Source organism: Lepidochelys kempii, chromosome 3 (assembly GCF_965140265.1).
Source record: "Lepidochelys kempii isolate rLepKem1 chromosome 3, rLepKem1.hap2, whole genome shotgun sequence".
NCBI classification, from domain to species: Eukaryota; Metazoa; Chordata; order Testudines; family Cheloniidae; genus Lepidochelys; species Lepidochelys kempii.
This window is the reverse complement of record NC_133258.1, coordinates 144,936,584-144,958,989: the sequence shown is the minus strand read 5'-3', so window position 1 is coordinate 144,958,989 and position 22,406 is coordinate 144,936,584. Positions and strand designations below refer to the sequence as shown.

The following is a 22,406-nucleotide window of genomic DNA, read 5'->3' as shown; positions in this document are numbered from 1 at the left end:
ATTAGTAACAAGATCTTTTATTCAGTCCACAACACTCTGCCTTGTACCTGAAGTTCTGCTAGATCAGTGATGTTTTGGTAGAATTCTGTGGCCTGCTCAATACATATTACCTGGGTTGCTGGGCTCTATTTATGGCCCTGCAAACAGATATAACTAGGGGTAATGAGATGAAAGGACAATGTAGGTTGGTCCACCTGGAAACATATCCTATCATTGAGGGTCTTTTGGACTGTGGAGGTTTCCCAAGGGAAATGGTGGAAATCTGTGTATTTTAATTATTTAAAAAATTAGATTAGAGAAAGCTCTGAAGGAACAAATGTCCATTTGCTCTCTCAGATATGGAAGTGACTTAATAGGCGTTTTCTATGCCCTGTCTGTAGGATGCTCAGCATTACTGCACTGTCTGCTGTGCCTTGCTTGTTGATTATTTGTATTCTGAAGAATTTCTGACTCTTCATCATTTGTGCTTTGTGAAAGTGCTCGTCATATGAAAGGTGGGAACAGCACAGGCCCATATACTCAAAGCGAACTCAACAAGCAAACAAGTATTGGAGGCTCTGTGCCTTCAGCCACTCCATTCACTGTATTCTCTGTAACTACCACACTCCTTTGCATAATACTGTGCACACATGTGGAGTCATTCAGGGTATTGCCTTACATCAGTAATTAGCTGCCAAAGAGGCCGGACGACATAGCAGAATGCAACCTTGACCTCTTCCCCTTCCATGTAGTAAATGATATTTCGTAGGGCTTTCACGGCCTGCTCTGCAATCCTCTCCTCTTTCTCTTTTAAGAACTCCCGGAGGACTGGAAGGTGATTTCTGAGATGTGTCACCTGCACAGAAGCAGCAGCCTGTTAAAAGCTACGAGAACTGGTAGAATAGGATTAGTCAAACGAAAAATGCAATTCCTTTAGTCTTTGGGGGCAAAGGGATTAATTAGTAACTTGTAAACTATTTCTCATTTTGGAAGATGCAAATGTAACAAATGTAAGTATTCCCTGGATTGTCTGAACAAATAATTTTCAGACTACAAGTGGCTTATCCACAGTTTGCCAACTGCCTGCTCCAGTTATCCATAACTCAGGATTTGTGATTGGTCACAAAGTACAGTTTCTGCTGCCTGATTGATGACTCAACCTATTTAACTGGAGATCAACAAAAGGTGAGTATCCAGTCCTGAATAACAAACTTTCATTACAAGTTTGTGACACTTTAAGGATTTATGAATATTTCCATACTGGCAGTCATCATAATATTCACAAATAACCAATTGTGTGACACTATGAATTCCAGTTAACCAGGGTAGAGTGGGTTATTCACTAAAAAATTAATAAACATGGCTTTTCATTATGCAATCAACTCTAAAAATTACCAGTGACAGAACAATGTACTATACAATGTCTTATTTTATGTTTATTATATCCCTTTTCTAATGTGTGTTTTACAATGAAAGGATAATTTTTTCCTCATTCCAGGACTGCATTGTCACCTACGGGAACTCCATTTAAGTGTTACCTCCCAAGCCACGATCAAGTCCAGTAATTTTATTTCTTCTTGGTTTGGTTTTACTCTGTTTCAGTGACACCAATGCAAGTGCCTTTGTTCTCACATAATTGCTCTGCATTCGGTTCTGAGTTACCATCTTTTCTAGTGTATTTTTCTGGGGTTTGTTTTATAAGTGAATAATATCTCTCTCACCTTCCCTGTATGGAGAGCTAAATTACTAATTCCTCTGAGTCCCAGCAGCCTCATGATGGGATTTGGCTCTTGGATCCATTTTTTCAGTGGGGCCAAGACATCGAGTTCCAGACTCCGGGCCACAGAACGGTGCCAGAGCAGCTACAAGCAACACAAAGTGAGACACAGCCAATTAACAACAGGCTTTCCAGTTCTATTCTCTGGGTAGATATCATCTTTCTCCTGAGAAATAAACTTTGTCATGTCGAGAAAACTCACACCTCACCCAGAGGTTTAAGCCAGCCATTTTGAGCTCTGGGTTAAACAGCTGTTCTCAAGATCAGTCTAATGTTTAGATTTGAAGGGAAATCTCCCTTACTGAAATGGTAGAAGTGATGGATTTCACTGAATTAGATTAGGGGTCATTTCATAGAATATCAGGGTTGGAAGGGACCTCAGGAGGTCATCTAGTCCAACCCCCTGCTCAAAGCAGCACCAAGTCCCCCAATTTTTGCCCCAGATCCCTAAATGGCCCCCTCAAGGATTGAACTCACAACCCTCGGTTTAGCAGGCCAATGCTCAAACCGCTGAGCTATCCCTCCCCCCGGGGGTTAATAGAGATGACCCCCAAGAACTGAAAAGTGAAAACCACAGATAAAATGTACCATTTAATATGGTCCAAGAGAGCTAGAACCATCTCCTAGGTGATCTGTCTCCATCCCAACAATACTTGCTGTTGAAATCTTCTACTGCATATGCCCCATTCACTTTTGGAATAGGCCTGGAGCAAGATGTTCTCTAGAACTCCAGCTCTGCAAACAGCTAAAGAAACTTACCTGAGCATAGAAGGCCCTGGACATAATTTTATCATGCTCATTCTCACTGTTGAGCAGCGGGATCAGCTTGTTAAAAATCCTGTGCAGATGAAGAGGCTTGAAATGCTTCACCATGGCACTGCAACAGGACACAAACATACCTGTGTGTTATCAGGTGAAAAATGAATTGTGTAGCAAGTTCCTGGAGCAAAGACCCCAACTGGTTCCAGGCTGATGAATGAGTGGCTTTTGTCTCTTACCTTGTGATCTCCATTATTCCACAATAGTAGTCACTGGGGCTGGACAGCAGGTCCCACCCTCTGTGTTCCTCCACATAGTCTAACACCTCAAAGTAACCAGCACCTGAGAGCATGGTCTTCACAGCCTCCAGAGCACAGCTAGATTAAAAACAATGCCAGTGTTACTGAGTGACGTCAGCGCCACTCCTAGTAGCTACATGAGTCTATAGAAACCCCAAGACACAGATACTGTATTATAACATAACATAACCTGCATCCTCAGCACCCTGTGTAATATTAACAAGAGAGTGTAGAGACCAGAAATGGGAAGGGGGAGCTGAGTGATTATTTAATCTAGGTGTGAATATTGAAGTAATGGGAGAAGGACTCTGGGAGCCATTTCTTCTCATTTCTGCTCAGATATTGCACTTAGTTTCTGTATGCATGATACAAAAACTATCCATTTTGTCCATTCTTTGTAAGTAAGGGAGCCCTGCTGACTGCATGGAAATGTAACACACAGTGAGATAAACCACACATGCTCAACAGTACAGAAATACTATAGGAGTTACAACCAGACTAATAAGAACCTTGACTTTTCAGTAATTACCTGGAAGGATCGAATGCCTTGGGCCTGTGCCCCTGGCCACACTCTTTCCTGTAGACCACCATGTTCTCTAATGGGTTCTGCTCGATGACTCGCTGGACATGACTAAGCACTGCCAATAAGAGGCGGGGGTAAAGTTCCTGCACTGCATCTCTGCAGCCAGGGACCGAGAGCATCTCACACAGTGCACACGTTACCTGAAGAGGGTAAAAGAAGATTCTGTTACTCTTTTTTCTTAGAAAGAAATGCAAAGGGTGTTAAATTGACTCCCCAGGATACTCAGACACAAAGCTCATCTAAGTTCTCAAGGCTTTAAGGAAAGGGAGGGCCAGTATAAATCTGTGATCAAATGAGGAATTTTCCAGGCCCTGAGGGGACAGCAGAGTGTCCCCCCTTCCCTACAGGGCAGTCCCCCTTATATACAGATGCTCCCCAGGTTACGCAAACCCAAGCTTACGGAAAAACTTCTATAAGCTAGAAATAGGAGGGTTTTTTTGTTTGTTTTTTTTGTGTAATGGCTGGAGATACATTTCCAACTTACGCAAATTTTGACTTATGCAAGGCATTCTGAAACAGAACGCTTGCGTAAGTTGGGGAGCATCTGTAGTACTAAAAAGAAAACATCCCTAAAGGCTTTGCTTTTCCAGTTCTATCTTTTGCTGTCAAAAAAAAAAAAAACAGCCTATGAAATGCCCAGATACTCACAGCAACAGGCTGGAGGGAGGTCTCATCATCAGAGATACTGCTATTGACTTTTTGGACTGGTTTCTCCTCCAGGATTGTTATCAGCAGCTGAAGAACATTGAGGGTGGTTTCTCTTCTGGTGCCCAGGAACCTCCATATCTCAGTTGTGTTGCTACAAATTTAGAGGCCCAATTAAAATAATACTTTGTACTTCTATAACAACTTCCATTCAAAGATCTCAGAGGGCTGCAGTGAAACAAGCCTCACAACACCTATGTGCAGTACTGTGAGTAAATATAATTATTCCCATTTTACAGATGAAGAAACCGAGTCTCAGAGCTATAAAGTGATTTGCTCATGGTCAAACAATGAGACACTGACAGCTGGGTAAAGAACCCAGGGGTCTCATGCTTAGCTCTGTGCTCAGACCACTAGATATGATGCATCCCTCATGAATGGACCTTCTATGTGGATCAAACCTATACTGCTATAACTCGTCTCCCTATCCAAATACATTGATGATGTCTTGAGTAGAATCATACCCGTGGTCAGAGAGCAGAGAAGTAAGAAACAATGTGTCCTAGGAAAGGAAAAAACAAGGAAGAAGGGATTCCCCACAAATCATATAGACATGACACTGGTTCCATTTGCCACAACTGTGTGTTATTACACCAGGAAAGTAAGCTGTCTCATGGTTTCCAGTAAAGCCAGCCATGTCGTTTCCATACAGTCAACAGCCACTATCACACAGTATAGATTTTAACACATCAAATAATTAATCACAACTAGAACTGGTCAAAAACTTTTTAAAAATTGACCGAATTTGTTGTTAAAATTTCAACTTTTGCCAAATAGAAGATGAATTTTTTTGTGAAAATTATATCCTATTTTTCAACTAGCTCTAATCACAACCCAGTGCAATGGGGAGCGTAACATGAAATCCAAGTGCTTAAAATGCTGAAACAAAGAGAAAGAAGGAACATACATTTGGAGACTCAACACAGAAAGAGCACTGGCAAGCTTTCTACCTGTCCCATGGGAGAGCGTGGTCCAACAGGATAGGCACCACTTTCTTGGTGTTGTTTCCAGCCAAGAAGCACACTGCCCTCAACATTTCCTGCCTCGTAATGGGTTCATGGATGAGGCTGAGGCGCTGGTAAATGCCAGTCAGAGTGTCATCTACCTGCAGGAAAAGCAGAGTTAAAGGTTTTTTCCTATATTTGGGTGTATGTGTTTGTATGTTTGGGATGGAGGATCTTCTTCTTTATCCCCCTCGTGGTGAGTTTAAATCTCAGTGATCATCACTCAGCAATAGGATGAGTTCCCCTCTCCAAAGAAGACACCTTCCTAAAGAACAAAACAGGTCAGTTTCTGGAGTGCAGGGGACTCCCAGAGAAACAGCAGATAGGTAAATATATTCCCAGACAAAACCCTTTTTTGGGCAGGCAGAGTTACAGCTGGAATTTTTCTACCTACCTACCTACACACACACATACACACTTACTTATGTCTTTTATACAAATAATTAATATATATATATACACACACACACACACATATATGTATGTGTACACACACACACCTATCTATATATACATACACCTACCCTCCCCAAAACAGCAAACATATTTCTGTTACATGGCTTATTTCAGATTAAGACAAAACAACAATCAGTTGAGGAAATCTAAAGTCTTGTTGGGAGAGAGGACAATATGACCCCTCTATAACATTTTGCATCTTGAACTAACTCTCATTCCATAGGAAGCTGCACCTCCCCACAGGCTACAGACATCCCCTTTACAACTAAAGCCACAGGAATTGGAATAAAGAAAGATAATATTTCCTTTCACTTACACACACATATGCCATAGACAATAAGAATCTCATTAGAAGGTTGTGGTTCATGAAAAAAATATTTTGAAAGTCATGGAATTGAACAAGTTAAGGATTCACAAATCACCTTAACTATAACCCTACATTTCCATCTAATGAATATAGTATAACTACTGCAAACTCTTTAGAAACACTATAGAAACCCTTTTCACAACCGTGAATGACAATGGAAGTGCCTCTCTTCTCTTCTCTGTGGGGATGTCGTAAGGCCTCAGCCTGGTTGTTTAATATTTCTGTAGTGTGGATAGCATACAGTGTGTATCAGCTTTCCTCACTCCTTTACTACCTTTACTCTACTTTCAGGTGTAACTTTCTCTCTCTCTCTCTCTCCTCTGTCCTCAGAAGCTCATTCAGTGTCTTGGGAGAGAAACATAAATTGGAGACTCATTTTGTCTCCCTTCTCCCGAGCAGTGTTATGTGTTCACACAAGTTCTCCCCAGTATCATGGGTGCGTGCTGTGTCCCTGCTGCAAAGTTTGCCACCCCTCAGTCCAATGTTATTCAGTTTATTGAATTTACCAGTTCAACAAAACCTAGCATGAAGTTTATAAACTCCATAATCCTCACATAGTTCTCAGAGGTGTAACTATTCACAGCTAATAACTCCACAATTAAAAATACTACCTTCTAATATCAGTCTATGCACCAGATTTCACTGAGAACAAGAGACTAAATTGGAGTCTGTGGATCAAGTTATCAGATACAACATTTCAAGAAAAGCAAAGTCAGAACACCTGCTAAAAGCAGAAAAAATCTAGAAAGGCTTCAAAATTGGGTTTATAATAGAAGCTACTTAATGGGCTTAACCATAGAGTCATTATTGTGTCTCCATAAGACACCCCAATCTACACTTTTAACTAGACTATGAGGGAATGGCAGCACCTCAGCAAAAACAACATCTGCACCCAGATTCTGGTTTCCCCAAAAGAGGAGCCATTTCACAGCTTTCTTACAAAGTGCATTGGAACTAAGTCAATGGACAATTTCAGCACAGGGAGCTGGCAGCCGCACCTCCTGGCTCCAGAACAGGGAATTCTAACAGCGGCCCCTCTCAGCATCGCCTACCTTCTCCAGGTCAGCTCCCCGTTCTTCCAGAATCGCACTGAGCAGTTCTCCAGCTGCCCGAGATATTTTCTCCCTGGGATCTGTCAAACCATCAAGTGCTGTCAGAACCAGGTTTGTTAGCTGAAGTGGGGTAAAATATTCTGCAAAAGCCTAAAACAAACAGAAAAGAGCATGTCATGCTGACACAGTTCCTGCTGTCACCAGAGCTGGAGCGACCAACTAACAGGCAAAATTCAGTTTTGAATGGAAGAAGAGATGGGGACACTATGCTTGGGACCTAGGAAATCACATGAACTGTGGGGATATTTGAATGTTTATCCAACATCCCTCAAAGATCCTTTTTCATATTTTAGATGCTTTGAAATTTTTAATTGAAAATATCTTGGTATATAAGTGTTTCAGCAATAATATTAAGTAGCAGCCTTAATTAAAGGCAACAAAACTGTTTGTACATTAAGTCCCATGTTCTCAAAAAAAGTTGGGGGGGCAAAGGTAGAGTGTAGGTGTTTTACAAAGTCCCCATCACTTAACATCCTACGTTTCCCAAATGCTTCAGCGATCCTACTTAGGAACTCCAAAGATCCTGCCTCTTCCCTACCTCTTCTTGCTCTGCATAGATACTATGGGGCCATGCAGATTTTATAAAGCATGCATCTCTTTACCAAAGTTTCTGTAAATATATCTTTCTGAAATATTTTAAATGAGCATATGCGCTAGATTTTTAACTGAATGTACAATATAAATCAATCAAGCTTTTTTCTATCTCTGGTTGAAAAACCCCACAAAAGTTAGACACTGAGTAAACCATCTCAAAAAATTTCAAAGAATTCTATTAAACACTGTCAAAATATGCACAGTATATGGTCCTAATCACCTTGTTATCCAAGTGCTTTACAAACATTATGACAATGAAGGGACATGCCCTGGCTATCAGAGAAATTCCATAGCAGAGCTGGGAACTGAACCTGGCTCTCCTGAGGTCTAGTCCAAAGACTTAACCACAAGACCATCCTTTCTCCTCATCTTTACTCTGAAAATATTCACTTTTTTTTATGAAAATAATCTTTCTGTTAAAGTTACAAAGAATGTGAAAACAGGGGTTATAATTAGATCTAGTTGGGAAATGAGGTTTCCTCACACACACAGAAAATTTAAGCTGTTGAAAAATAAAAAAACTGAAAAATTTTGGCCAAAAATTTCAATTAGGAAAGGTTGAACCATTTCATTCTGACATTTCCAATCAAAACAAAATGGTTCAACGTTTACTAATCAAAACATTTCATTTTGGTTTGACATTAAATATACCTTTCCGTGCTGCACTGGTTCCCCATCAAGTTGTAGTTCACAAGCCTCATGACTGGATTCTCCCTCCATGGACAGGTCTCCCTGGCCAGATTACATCTGTCAATATTCAGTGCCATCTCTTTTCTTGCTAATCCTCTGTGGTGTGCAATAGGAGTCTTCTCGCCACATGCATCATGGGAGTAGGTTGGCTATTGACACATCCCCAGAATACTGGACATTACATTACTTCCAGGAATGGTGTGGGCCCAACTACACTGGCGTGACCTTATGTCACACTGCACAGAGTATGCCATTTTGAAGAGATCCCTACCTCCACCAGGCATGACTTTACACGAGATATGCGCGTGAGGTCACCCGGCAAGGGCAAGACACTGTGCTCTTCAAAATTGCATCTTCCATGTGTCACATCAGACAAACACATCTGGTTTTGTCTCAGTACTGCATGGGGAACAAACCATAGAAAAGCAGAACTGTCCAGCTTTAAGCCAGACAAATGGCCTGCCTACATGGGAGATGTAGTCCAGCAGGGGATCACAGCACATAGAGGAGAATTGGGGCATGAGGAACCTGAACTACAACTCCAATAAGGCATTTCCAAATCCAACTTTTTGGTTTTCAGCCAAAAGGTTTTTTGTTTGGGGTATTTTGTTTTCTGATGAAAATTCCAAGTTTTCTGAGGAAACCAGACATTTGTGATACACAAAAACATTGTTTGGTCAAAAACCCAGTTTTTCAGTTGATTAAGAGTATCAATGGAAAAATTTTGAATATCTACACTCATACTATAACTGTTATTGAGCAGCTCCAAAATCAGGTTAATTTTTCATTACCTGTAACTCAAAAAAACACTTTGGCCAATTTTTTTCAAAAGAAAAAGCTTCCTTGGCCTTTACAGTAAATGCAAAATTAGGACAAATCAATTTTCCTAGCCAAAGTTGAAGGGGAGTTCAAATAGGGTTTATAAGGATATGTGGCTGCATCCTTCACTGTGGAGCTGTGATCAATGGCTCTCTAATACTCACATAGGGAAACACCGTTCATTATTCAGTGCATTGAGTGTAATTACCTTAGCGATTTGTGAGGTGTTATTGTAGAACACAGAGGGACTGTACGTTCCCAGATTTTTTAGCGTGTCTACCTTCTCCACTCCATGTCCCTTCTCAAGCTCTGGAACAGATAAACTCATTTGTCATTTCTCACTTGGGTGACATTTCTTTCCGTACTTGTTAATGTTCTGAATGTGTCCATGATGCTAGCTAGAGGCAAGTCTACAGTTGGTTCAAAACTCAGTAGAATAGCTGGTGATGGATATAACACAACCATTGCCCTTGTGTACAGTGTATGAGCACCATTCACTGGATTCATAGCAGCCTGTGAATCAATATTTAATCTGGAAAATGGACTTCACTCTGGGCTATTCTTTCCTTTAACATGATGTTTTCCTTTTGAAACAGAGCTTCCCACCCTTAAAGAAAATTAAACCAATCATGGCCTCCCTCAGCCCCATCTCACACTGCTAAATGCCTCCCCAAAATGAGCAGTTACTTAGAGTAAACTGAGATCTTCAAAATATACTTCCTTACATACATTCAGCAGTGGAAAACAGTTAATGTTGACACACAAAATATCATTATTGACACCTCAGTTAGCACCCATTGAAATGAATGGCTCAGTTCACACCTCAGAGATATTGTTTCAGGCTCTCTGCAAGCTCAGGTATACACCTCTGCATTGGTTATACTTGGGTCATATTGTCAAGGTTTTCTTTTCAAACCATAATGGCCAGTGATTTTTTTTAAATGAAAGCAGAGATTTTGGAGAATGATTAAGAGGTTCGTCCACACTTTCTTCCTATCCCACAGCTACTCCTTCAAGCCCTCCCAGGATGAGGTACTCCTCAGTTTGAGGAATACGACCTTAATACTAGATACTTGTTATAAACAACTGTATATACTGTATTTCATTTCTCTGTGTACTTTGCTCCTTCTCTTGGATTTCCCTTCCCTTTTCCCTCTACCCCCCTCAGGGAAACATGCATTTATTTAGTGATACTCCCTGGCACAATAGTTCTGTTCCAGCACTGATAAGCTCATCAAGGCATCATCATGTCTCTGTACTCCGTGCAAGGCACTGCAGGCTCAACAGGAAACATATTCTAAATAATAAATAAATAAATAGCAGCAGCTGTAGCCCACTTCACTACTTTCCTGATGATGCAGTGCCGTGCTATAGAATAACAGAAATGATTACTTTAGGACTTTGAAACTAATCTGTTGGTAATAATAAGAAAGGTTTGTAAGTGTTAGCTGCAAGGAGGAAGTTTTCAGTTTCCAGTGGTGTAGAAAAAGGGTGTTTACTTACGCTTTTTAAGTAGCTGGATACAATACAAGTTGTATACTGCCCGGGCTGCCAAGAAGCAGATGTTGTCCACCTGGTCATGGCATCGAAGGGCAAGCAGCCTAACAAGGCGACCCAGTCTGCTGAATTCAATTGATGTCTAATTAAAAAGAGAAGAAGCCAATTAGCAATAGATATAACAGGGTGTGTGATCATCAGGCAATATATGGGCACACCTGGGCCTTGTGCCTGTTAACATGCTTATGATGGGTGTGTGTAGATTGGTTGTCGAGCACACACCCTGGAGCACATTATCATGCTTATAAAACTGCATATCTTTAAACACTGAAAATGTTTATGGCATTTAAATATGCCAACAAAAGCCGCATAATCAAACAGTATATCCAATAATAAAGAGTCATCATCAACACAAAGGTAAAGGGCCTGATTCTCTGCTTCCCTGCACCTCGTCTTTAATCATTTATACCTGGGCAAACAAGGGCCAAAATACTATTATTCTGACTATGTACAATTTTACATGTTGGGGAACTGCACTGGTGTTAGCAAGGTGAAAATTTCAGAGAAAAGAGGCCAGTGTAGACAAACTCTAAGAATGCAGTGTGAGCCTTGAAGATTTCCCAGTTTGTTTCTGAAGAGCCTGTGGGTGATTTGACACACTTCACCAATGCGACACAGATGATTTCAATGCTGTCTCTCTTAACATACACTGCATGAGACTGGAATCAGGCCCAGAGGCTGGGGTGATCCTGTCATAGGGTTAGTTAGAGATGTATTGTTTTTATTTAATAAGAATTAATTCTGAATAATGTTTATTGTGTGTTTTAAGTATTTCCCTCCTAACACAATATGTTGCTTCAGCTATAGTCTCAAATTAGCCAATTGTAGTTAAAAATAAAATAGTTTGAAAGCCTGAATATTTGAAGTTAAGGTTCTTCACGCAGTCTTCACTGTGATCTAAATCTGCTACTCACCACCCACCTAATGGAGATAGTGGTGTATTAGAAGCACCGCCTATGATGACAAAGGGCCAGAGCCACAGGTGCACTAGAGTACTACTTCGCACACCTGAGGGGAAGAGCAAAGGGTGTTTTCTTTCCTTCCCCAATGATACTCAAGAATTCTAGGGATTGGGTTGGTCCCCAGCACAACTTTGAACAGCCTCAGGATTGCTCTAAGTGGGGCTCTTACACCAGTACGGATTGATGGAGCATAGAATGCTCCTACCACACCACTTTTGCTGGGGCATAAAAACAGCACTGTGAGGGAGTGGCTTATAGCCAGGCTTCAAGAGCCTGACAGCTCTCCTGAATTCCCTCATGCCAGAGGAATCTCCAGCTGCCCACTTAGGGAAGCTTTAAATCCCCTTTGCACAATTGGAATAGTACAAGGGACCAATAACTTCAGAAACTGTTCACATCATTGACTACAAGTGAAAATGTAATACATTCCCAATGGGTACCTCAAGGATTGTGGTTCTCTGGTACCTGCAGAGAATCTGTGTAGCATGCACAGGGTCAAAGTATATGTCAGGCCTGTTTCTAGATGGAACCATGTGGGGAGGATGGAGAAGGTACACAGAATAGGATTTCTACTCTATATGTTGAGGGTGAGTGAAGAAAATTGGGTTCTCAGGTTCACGGTGGAATGGAAGATCAAGAAGAAGGTTTCTTTACTGTAAATAGGTGAGAGATGTTGGTGTGTTTCTCCATGAATGGTTAGGTGAACTAAAAAATAGCCAAGCTGATATGAGGTTCGTAGTAGTTGGTTTATGAATGGCAACCACCCATCTCAAAAGACGATGGCGTAAGTGCTAAAGCCATTATGTTACTACATGTCATGCAGCAGCATTGCGAGTGGCTAAAAAGTCAGATTCTCAAGCAACAGTTGATATTGAAAATGTTCTAGTCCCTTTTGCAAATACTTTTGAACCTGAGCCTAGGCTGGCCTAGTGGCCTTTGAGCATCCACAGGTTCCTTATACAGGCAATCCTTTGGAATGCATCCAACATCCATCTGGTGCAGATGACCAAATCCATAGAAAGAAAAGGAGTACTTGTGGCACCTTACTCTGAAACAAATCCATAGAGATATCTGTGTTTGAGAATAGGGATTAGACTTGGTCATTTTTTTCCTGAAGTACATCAGCATCAGGAACTTTGGTTTTCCACTTGATATTTAGAATATGGTGAAGACAGCAAACATAGACGGTATTTAGCCTTCTCTCATGCCTGCTGCGGCTGGTTCAGGTCTTGCCACCATACAGCAGTATGCTCAAAATGCACATATGGGAATCCGTATCTTGGTGTTCAGTGTCTGTTTCCTGTCACCCCACCCACGCTTGGTTAGTAGGCTGAATGTGGTGGCTGCCTTTCAGATGTGAGCATTAAACTCACCATCTAGAGATAAGTTATCCAATACAATTGATTGTAGAGAGCAGAACTTGTGCACAACTTCAAGCTAGGTACTACTATTAAAAGTTCTGGTGGAGTCAACACACCTTGTGCCATAACCGTTGTCTTCTTTAGACTGGTGCTTACTCCAAATTCCTCACAAGTTAGCGCAAAGTTTTGGGAAAGTTGCTGGAGTTCCTCTTCACTGTGCATGACAAGAACTGCATTATCAGTGAAAAGAAGTTCTCTTAGCAGATGTCTGACTTTGCTTTTTCCTCTTAGACATGCAATGTTGAAGAATTTTCCATCTGACTTTGCATGAAAACATACACCCATGGTGCTAAATGAGAAAGTATGACAAAGCAGCAGAGAGAGGAATATACCAAAGAGCGTTGGTGCCAAAACACATCCCAGTTTGATCCACCAGCAGATTTCAAAACTGTCAGATTGATCACCATCACACTGGACTTTAGCCTTCATGGAAGTACTGAAAAGTACTGAGGAGGATCGGGGGGCAACCAATATCTCTAATAGTTGGAAGTGGCCCTTTCTTCTGACCAGATTAAAATCCTTTGTAAGATCAATGAAATCCACGGAGAGGTTTTTCTTGTTCTTGACACTTTTCTTGCAATTGCCTTAATGAGACAACCATGTCAATAGTGGATCTACCAGATGGAAGCTGCACTGACTCTCTGGATATACATGACTCTGGATATAAGTGGCTTCTAGGCTGGCGATTACTACACGTGGACCCAAACCAAAAACCACCACCCTGTAAACTTTGGGAAAGTTCAGATTCAAACTTTGCAGCTCAGATCCATCTTTATTATACACAGAATAAGAGATGAGGTTTTATGGTTACTATTGGAAATGTAGAGGAGATATATTTTGGAGTGAAGTGGGGGGTTTGTGGCTAGACAGAGATGGGTGTGGATACTGGGCCATATTTAAAGTTGTTTACAGAAACTTGTCTCAAACTTTTCATATAACTATGATGTTATATTTAATTAAATTATACTTACTTATAATGTTACCTGTATAGTGAAGTTTTTTGTCTAGCAATTTAGAAACATTTAAAACCATTGATATGTATTTCTTGTTACTGAAGCACCATACAGTACACTTAAGGAATACTAATATATTTTGGGGTAGGATTATACCAGGCAACAACCAGCTTTGTGGGTGATTAAATTCCATAGTAAAGCTGGTGCAACAACTGCCAAAAATATTATTGCAAGACAAAAAGATTCAACAAAAAACAGCCTAAACAGGAGAGGAAATAACTCTTTCTTGCCCTGAGAAGTTTTGAAAGACTGGTGCTGTTTGCATTGAATTTACATTGCCATCACTTTGGGGAATGGACTGAAGTGAATAACTTCTCCAGGGAGAAGTTTGAGCAGACACAGTGCCAGTAAGGATTTCAGGGTAATTTGTCAGAAAAATAAGATCTGTCAGAGCTTGAGTCCACTGAAATCACTGGCAAAGCTCCACCTGACTTCAATGGGTGCAGTATCAGGTCCTGCATTTTGTTTGTTTGTTCTGTGAGTAGTAGGCTGCTTATTTGGGCAAGTGTATGTGCTGAAGTGTATGTTCTGTATTGAGTCAGGTCAGCACAGGTGAAGGGTTACTCACGTCAAAATTGGGAAGCTTGGCCACACATCTTAGGATCCGGGCACTGCACCACATTGCTCGTTCCCGCTCATGATCCTTTCTGGAGATTAGCCAGGGCTCGAGGTACTGTAGGAAAAAATGGAGATCACTGCTCACAAAAAAAGAAAACTCCTAAAAGATTGTGGCCCAAATCTACCAGTAGCTGCTGTAAACTGGGGTAGCACCACTGACTTCAGAGAAACTACTCTGATTTACAGCAGCTGAGGGTGTGGGAGGTCCTTTGTCTGATGGTAGGTCAGATAAAAATGTAGCATTCTCCTCTATATGTAAATAAAGTTTATGGGTTTTCTGAAAGAGGGTTATCTTCTGTGTTTTCCAGAAATCCATCCTATAATAGTTCCACTAAGAAGGAAAACTGACATCATAATCTGCTCTGCCAAAGCGTGGCTCCTTCCTTTGCTCTGAATCTTAGTTGGTGGATTCAGAATTTGATAGGGTATAAAATGAAGTCTATTTTTATCTCTGGAAATGAGGGTAACACCACATATCCTGCCCAACTTTTCTAGAGAGAGTAAGATTTGGGAGGCAGGGAGGACGTCTCTCCTGCCTACAAGTCAACACCTGGGGGAAAGAGCTTCAGAGAGAGAAGAGAAGGGAAGTATATTTCTCAGTTGTTATAAAAGTGTTGACATTTCTTTTACATACATTAGATTGTTCTAACACCCTGATATGGGTGCTCTCGCACCCCCTGGCTTGAAGTGGTTTTTATTATGGACAGGGTTTACAGTTTGGTTCAATGGCTCTCAGCACCCCCATGATACAAATTATTCCAGCACCCCTGCACCTTGAACATATACTCTCTGAAAAGAGAAGAGTATGGGAGACTCTTTAGCAGGGCTAAATTAAGGCATAAACATTATGGCCCAGATTTTTAAAGGTAATTGGGCATTGCTGCACACAGCATTGCAATGTGTAACTGATTTAGGAGCCTATGTATCAAAAGGGATTTAGGCACATAGGAGCCAAAATTTCACTGGGCTCCTAAGTGCCTAAATCACTTCTGAAAATGAGATGCTTAAATACAGTTAAAAATGTGGACCTATAGGCTTGTGCCCAGGACCCCAACTCTTGGAGTTGTCTCATGAGAGCAGAAGCTCAGCTTTCATGATTGTTAAGAAAAGTTTGAAAACATGACCTGAGCATAGTGTTGTAGAGATGCCCACCTGAGTCTGCAAAGAGCCTGAAACAACAGCTCTCAGAGTTGTGAACTGCTCCGTGCATCTCAATGGATTATAAACTCCAAGGGAACACAAACCATCCTGCCAAAACAGCCCAGCAAAGTACTCTATGTATGGCGGAAAGAGAAGAGTGGGCCCAAATCACCCACCTAACCAGATATACTCTGGCTGCTGGGTTAAGTACTGGGAAGGCCCTTGCTGCCATCCCTGTCTCTCTGGGATTAAGAGCCCTCCCCTCCACCCCCGCTTCTCTCAAGGGTAGTGGGGCTCTGGTGCTGATCCTGAGGGTTACAGGGGTCCCATATGACTGTCCCTGCCTCTTTGGGAGAGGAGAGGGAACTCCTTGCCACTGCCACTCCCTTTGATGTGGAGTAGGGTCAAGATGCTGGGGCATAGAGCTCCCATGTTGTGGTGTGCCTAGAGCCCCAGACTGTCTTAATTCAGCCCTGAACTCAGATGGGACAGTCGAACCATGATTGTTTAATCTCTCCTCTATAACTCTCTTTTCCTCTTGCATGCCCCACTACTGCTTACCTCCAAAATCTTCTGGACCTCCACAGGACATTCAAATACCAAACCCTCAAGCATTCCTCTCAAGGCATCTATAGTTTCCTTGTACAGAGACTAGGAGAGGAGGTAGCACAATAGTCAGTGTCATACAATCTGACATTCTACAGGCAACGTGAGGTGTAGGAATACTTCTTTAGAGAGATAGGATGAGTTTCTTAGTCTCTCTATGCTTCAGTTCCCTAGCTGTAAAATAGGGATAATAGCATTTCCCTACGTTACATGGGTGTTGTGGGGATAAAACATTAAAAAGTGTGTGGTGTTCGGACACCTGGTAATGAGGGCCATATAAGCACCTATGATACACAGGGAAAGTTTTCTGACCCCATAAATAGCAATAATTATTTCTCTGCTTCAGATATATGAACTCACTATTATTTTCTGGCAATCTGCCTTAAATTCCTTCTAAGAACAAGATGTGAAATGAGTTTGCCATTCTCAGCACAGATTCTGATACAAAGCCAGATGAACAGCAGCAAAATTGCTACATACGCACTGGGCTACATATGCACCAACTCACCATTTAAATATGAAATTGTGTCATCGGGATAATAATATTTTTTTCCCTGTACTGCTTCCCTAGCTAAGAAAAGACCCCCTATTATTATGATATTAGAACAGTTCTCTGCTAAAGAGCCAAAACCCTGGTAAATTTGGAACTGTGCGATTCCATTATTTCCCTTTAGCTCTATTAGTGGTGAAGTAATTTGAGACTAAGCAGAATAGATGCATCCTTAGCACACAGACCCAGGTGTGCATACACTGACTGATGATTGCACACCTTGCCATGTGTTCTCTCTTACTAACAGGTTTTGTCTCTTTTTAATTAGACATCAGTTGTATTCCACTGACTGGGTTGCCTAGTTAGACTACTTGCTCTTCATTGCCATGATCCAGCAGACAACATCTGCTTCTTGGCATCCAGGCTCGTATTCAACTTGCAATATTATTCTGCTGGTCAAAAAGTGTAAGTAGGATTCACCATTTTGTCTCTAAATCTCACAATGAAACTCTCTTATCAGGCCCGATATGTCACCATCCCCAGGAGGACTGCTGAATTTAAGACACCTGGGGCTTCTCTTATGTCTGTATTTTTTTAAAAGGACAGATTACCTCTGAGTGTTGGCATTGTATATTATCACATGCCTCTGCTAACATGATCTCTATTGGAGGCAGAGAAAAGACACTTTTGTAGCATGCCCGGAGTAGAACAGCTTTCTTCTCAGCCTTTAGTGGTGGCTTCAGCTTTCTGACAAAAGAGAGAAGCCCCCTTAATGAGTCATGACAATGTCTGGAATCCAAGGTAGGAAAAAATATATCATCCATTATTCTTTAAACACCCTCAAACTTAATGGCGTGTTTGTTCTGACCATAGTAAGCAATAGAAATGTGTGTGTGTATTTTGGTACAGAGATAAGTGCTCTAATATAATGCATCAAAACTGATTTTAATAAGTGTCCTACTTAGGGATAAATTCATAGCCCAAAGATAGGAAAATTAGTTTTTCCTCACTTTCTTTAGTTCGGAATTCATAAAGCATGCAGTAAGCTAGCTCTGATTTTCAATAAATATTTTAGGGGTAAATATTGGTATAAACTAGGGAACAAACTATGTTTGAACTCTGAAGTTTTCATTGAGATTTAAAATATTAATTTTGTAAACCACAAGGCTTCCATTGCTTTAGCCAGAAATTATAGTGGCACCATCTAGTGGCCACAATACTGTAGTGCCTTTCTTTGCACATATCGCATACTGCATTTATGTGTTTGCCTGTCATCCCACAATGTGTATGTTGTACAGTGTGTATAGGCTTGGAAGGATTAGATTTTTATTGGTAAATGTCAACAAATGTCAATTTAACCATACCAACATAAAAATATTTCCACTGATAATCATCAAAATGTACAGACAGGCAAAGAAAGAAAAATGCTGCTTGAGAACTTAGAGTTTGATTTGGATATATTCTTTGTATATTTCGCCATGTGATGTTGATAATTTGTTTTAACTGTTATAAATTGACATCTACGGTCATTAAATAATTATTGTCTGACTCCCCATTATTTCCCACAACTGTGAACATTTAAATCCATAAAAATAAAAAAGTACCTAAAATAAACTTCAATATTATCTGTCAAAATTATAAAAAATAAAAATTGAATTCTTCCCAGCCTAAGTATGCACCACTTCCCTGAACTACATGGCATGTGTAAGCTCGCTGAAGTGCGTGGTAATTATATCACCCTCTGCTAGCTCCAATACTGTTATACAATTATGACAGTTTCATGGGTTACAGCTGGTAGATATTAAACTCAATGTAAACTAATGTTTTTAAAGTGTTTGCCTTAAGTTTTCAGTGCTAGTAATATCTTAGTTCTGGAATGCACTTTTATTTAAAATTCCTCATATCCCTTTTCTCCTGCCAAACTGACCACCATATTTTTAACAAAATTGTATTTGGCATCAAAATTATTTCAACAGTTCTTTGTTGAAAGAGTAAAATATACGGTAAGCATACTTTTAACAGGCTAACAACCAAATTAATGCAACATATGCAGTATACTGTATAGGTGAGCAGCACATTAAGTTTCTGCAGGTTAATTTCTCACAACATTTTGTGAATGACTAATTTGTCCCCTGAAGCTTATTACCCAGGATTCTGTGCATCTATAAAAACAGTTTGTTTCAACTTCATGGCAAACTTTGGGCTAGACTGTCTATGATGCTGAGTTTCAACTCAGAATAGTACAGATGGCGGCCATCAGAGAGCTCGTTATCTCCCTAATTCTCTGCCTGGCCCTGGCCCCAGAGGTTAGAGTAGCCTGAGGAGTTGTTTTTCATCTGAAGACAGTTGGAGCATAGTGCACTCTGGCCATACCCACTCTATGTCCTGATATACCCATTACACATGGGACTTGCATAAGCCTTCCTGGACATCTGGAGAGCACAGTGACAATGTCTGTTGCTAAACCTCATCGCTGCAGAACATGATCCTACCATGGTCTTTAGCTTCCTCCCTTCCGGGCCGCCCAGAGGCGGGGGGGCAAGTGGGGCAATTTGCCCCAGGCCCCGGTCCCCGCAGGGGTCCCCAAGAGAGTTTTCAGGGGCCCCCACGAGAGTTTTCGGCGGCACGGGTCCTTCAGTGCTGCCGAACACACCCGGAGTGAAGGACCCACCGCCCAAGACCCCAGGCCCACTGAATCCTCCTGGCGACCCTGCTTTGGTGTGATTTGTGCTCCCAGCAGTACTAGGGAGTAAGTCTGCTGTGATTGAGGCTGGCCCACGTGCAATTGGGCACAAGGGAAGGGGAGAAGGCTCTTTACACAACTTGAAAGGGGCCAGACACAATTTGACCCATATTGTATCTGTAGTCTATGAAATACTAGTTTGTCTCTCTGCGGCTCTTGTGCTTTGTAGTACTTAGGCCTTTAAACAGGAAAAAGGAGAACAGAATCTGAAGAAACATAATGTTTGTGATGTGGTCTCTGTTACTGATCTCTCCTCAACTCTGCACTCAGGCACTGTTGGCCACATACACCACAGTATCTGTTTCAGAAATGCTGCAATAAATTACAGGAACTTTGTCCCAAACCCACAAGAGAAACCTACTGTACTACAGGTTTTTTTGAGCTCCTCACAGAGAAGTTCTTTACTTTAAGAGGTGCTTGGATTCGGGATCACTAGAGCATAAAGTGAAATAGGCAAGGAAAAAAAGAGTTAATATTCCTGCTTCTTCCAGATGACAAATTAGCAAACAGGACATGACACAGGAGCCAATATTCCTGGGTGTAATATGGAGCAGCAACTCAAGACTGAACTCTGATGGAAGGCTGGTTGAGCTTTCACAATACCTCAGGTTAGTGACAACAATCATGGCCTGCTGGCGCACAGGGTTAGACAGCAAGTTCACTGACTCTTCTTCAATCAGCTTCTGTAAATCAAAGAGGAGACAGAATAGCAGCATGTGAGCTCCAGCTTTGCCCACCGACACGCCATCCTTACTCCACTGCTCCTGAAGGACCCATACATGAGCATCCATCAGTACTAACTCCAGAGGGACACACACAGAGGGGCTATTTAATCTCTGGGGCTCTCCAGATCTCAACTGTAAGAAGAATTTCTGACTATAGAAGATGATGTGACAAAAAACAATATTAAGAGTTTTTTTAAAGGAGGAAATCTACTCAAACCCTGATATACCTTAGTTCCCATGTGCCATAAAAACCTTCTTAAACTGGCTTAGTCAATATCACCACAACGGACAGGTAGACAGTTATGAGAGGTCCTGGGCAGGGCCACTAAAGCGCATAGATTCCATGACAAGCTCAGTATTGAGAGCGGTGAATGGCTAAAAGCCGTGTTGGTGGTTGCTGATCTGTATATTGGAGTGCTAGGGGTATGCACTGTGCGTGCGTTTAAATGCTGAAAGGAGGTCTCTGTGAGTGCTGGGCATTCATTCAAGATGTGAGTGACTGTAAATTGGGGAAAGCCTCCAATAACAGCAGGCAGGGCTAGTTCTGACAGGCCATGGAAACTGCAGTCACTTAGTGTATGTCTACACTGCAATTAAAAACCTGTGGCTGTCCCATCCAGCTGGCTTGGGCTCAGGGGCTGTTTAATTTGCAGGGTAGACATTCGGGCTCTGGCTGCAGCCTGGACTGTAGCACCCTGCGAGGTGGAAGGATCCCAGAGCTCAGGGTGCAGCCCAAGCCTGAACGTCTACACTGCAATTAAACAATCCCTGAGCCCAAGCCTTGCCAGACTGAGTCAGCTGGCACAGGCCAGCCATGGGTGTCTAATTGCAGTGTAGACATACCCTAAGGGAGGTAGAGAGTTTGAGTTCTGTGCGTGCTTGTTTTTCTCTCCTGTTCTACATATGGAGAATGTGCAAGAAGGCAGAGCTGACCATGTGCTGGACCTCATGGACCCAAAGACTGCATGTTCCTTCCCCAGATCCTGCTAAGTCTAAAACTGCTCAGTGTTGAGAAAACCTCCCCCCGTCTACCAACCAGTGAGACATGACAGGAAGTGGCAGTGGGGAAGGGTATATCTGAAATTTTGGTGGGAGAGCAAGTGTTCTTTCCTCACCTGCTGCCCGCCCCCCAAATGGATTCTTCCTCTGAGTCTCTGCCCACCCAGTCATTTCTTGCTGCCTCAACTAGGGGTTTCCTCCAGGCTCCCAACATTTCATGCTGCCTCTTACTGGGTGGCTTCTCTCATTATTTCTTCTGTCATATCCCAGGTCTTTGGACCATGGCTGGGGCTCCCAGCCAGCCGCTCTATGTTACCACTATCCAAGGGCTTCCTCCAGTGTCCCCTTGCATTCCTATAAATTTAATGTTGCCTCTAACTGCTTGTCAGGCATCAGGGCCTGTGGCAGAGCCAGACTCCAGACAACCTTACCAAACAAGTACAACTGGCCTGCTTGATTGGCTACACTGCCTGATTGGTTGGAAGGCTCTGCAGACTGGCTCTTAAGCCCAGCAGTTCAGTGGGTGCTCAAAGCATTTGCCCATGGTTGTGATAGCTCCTTTGCCTGGCTTGTTCCACCATGCCTCACTCCAAGTAGTCAGATTCTGACCCACTGTTCCAAATCAGGACCTGTGACTTTGGCTCCGGCATCTAACCTCTGACTCTGGTTCTGACCCTGGGCTCCAATTCCTGGCAACCGACTCCTGCTCTAACCACGTGGCATGACTGCCCACGTCTTGGTCACTGACAAGTTTGAGTAGCTCCTACACAAACAATAAGGGATCTATGGCTGATGCAGCACATATGGAAACTACAAAGGACAATCTCTTTCTCACACTCATCTCCAATCCCAGCTTCCCATGAGCCCAAGCGCCCCTGCCTGACAAGTTCAATTGTAATCATGCCAAATGTTGTGGGTTCCTAAACCAGTGTTGGCTCCTATTTCTGCTACGCCCACAGCTATACCCTACTGACCAAATCAGAGTGGG

At 42.0% G+C, this 22,406-nt stretch overlaps 1 protein-coding gene across 1 annotated transcript in view; it reads right to left on the bottom strand.

Moving 5' to 3' along the window:
* The window catches only part of LOC140909325 (maestro heat-like repeat-containing protein family member 1), a 64,666-nt gene that overhangs the window by 13,086 nt on the left and 29,174 nt on the right, over window positions 1-22,406 (bottom strand). Inside the window, exons 23-36 of the mRNA XM_073338363.1 lie at window positions 20,298-20,377; window positions 17,563-17,698; window positions 16,417-16,506; window positions 14,666-14,770; window positions 10,648-10,783; window positions 9,353-9,453; window positions 6,982-7,131; window positions 5,053-5,207; window positions 4,046-4,196; window positions 3,344-3,537; window positions 2,755-2,892; window positions 2,516-2,633; window positions 1,701-1,841; window positions 659-835 (exon numbers count right to left, since the gene is read on the bottom strand). Coding sequence (XP_073194464.1) covers window positions 659-835; window positions 1,701-1,841; window positions 2,516-2,633; window positions 2,755-2,892; window positions 3,344-3,537; window positions 4,046-4,196; window positions 5,053-5,207; window positions 6,982-7,131; window positions 9,353-9,453; window positions 10,648-10,783; window positions 14,666-14,770; window positions 16,417-16,506; window positions 17,563-17,698; window positions 20,298-20,377 — 1,872 coding nt within the window. The remainder of the gene's footprint in view (window positions 1-658; window positions 836-1,700; window positions 1,842-2,515; window positions 2,634-2,754; window positions 2,893-3,343; window positions 3,538-4,045; window positions 4,197-5,052; window positions 5,208-6,981; window positions 7,132-9,352; window positions 9,454-10,647; window positions 10,784-14,665; window positions 14,771-16,416; window positions 16,507-17,562; window positions 17,699-20,297; window positions 20,378-22,406) is intronic.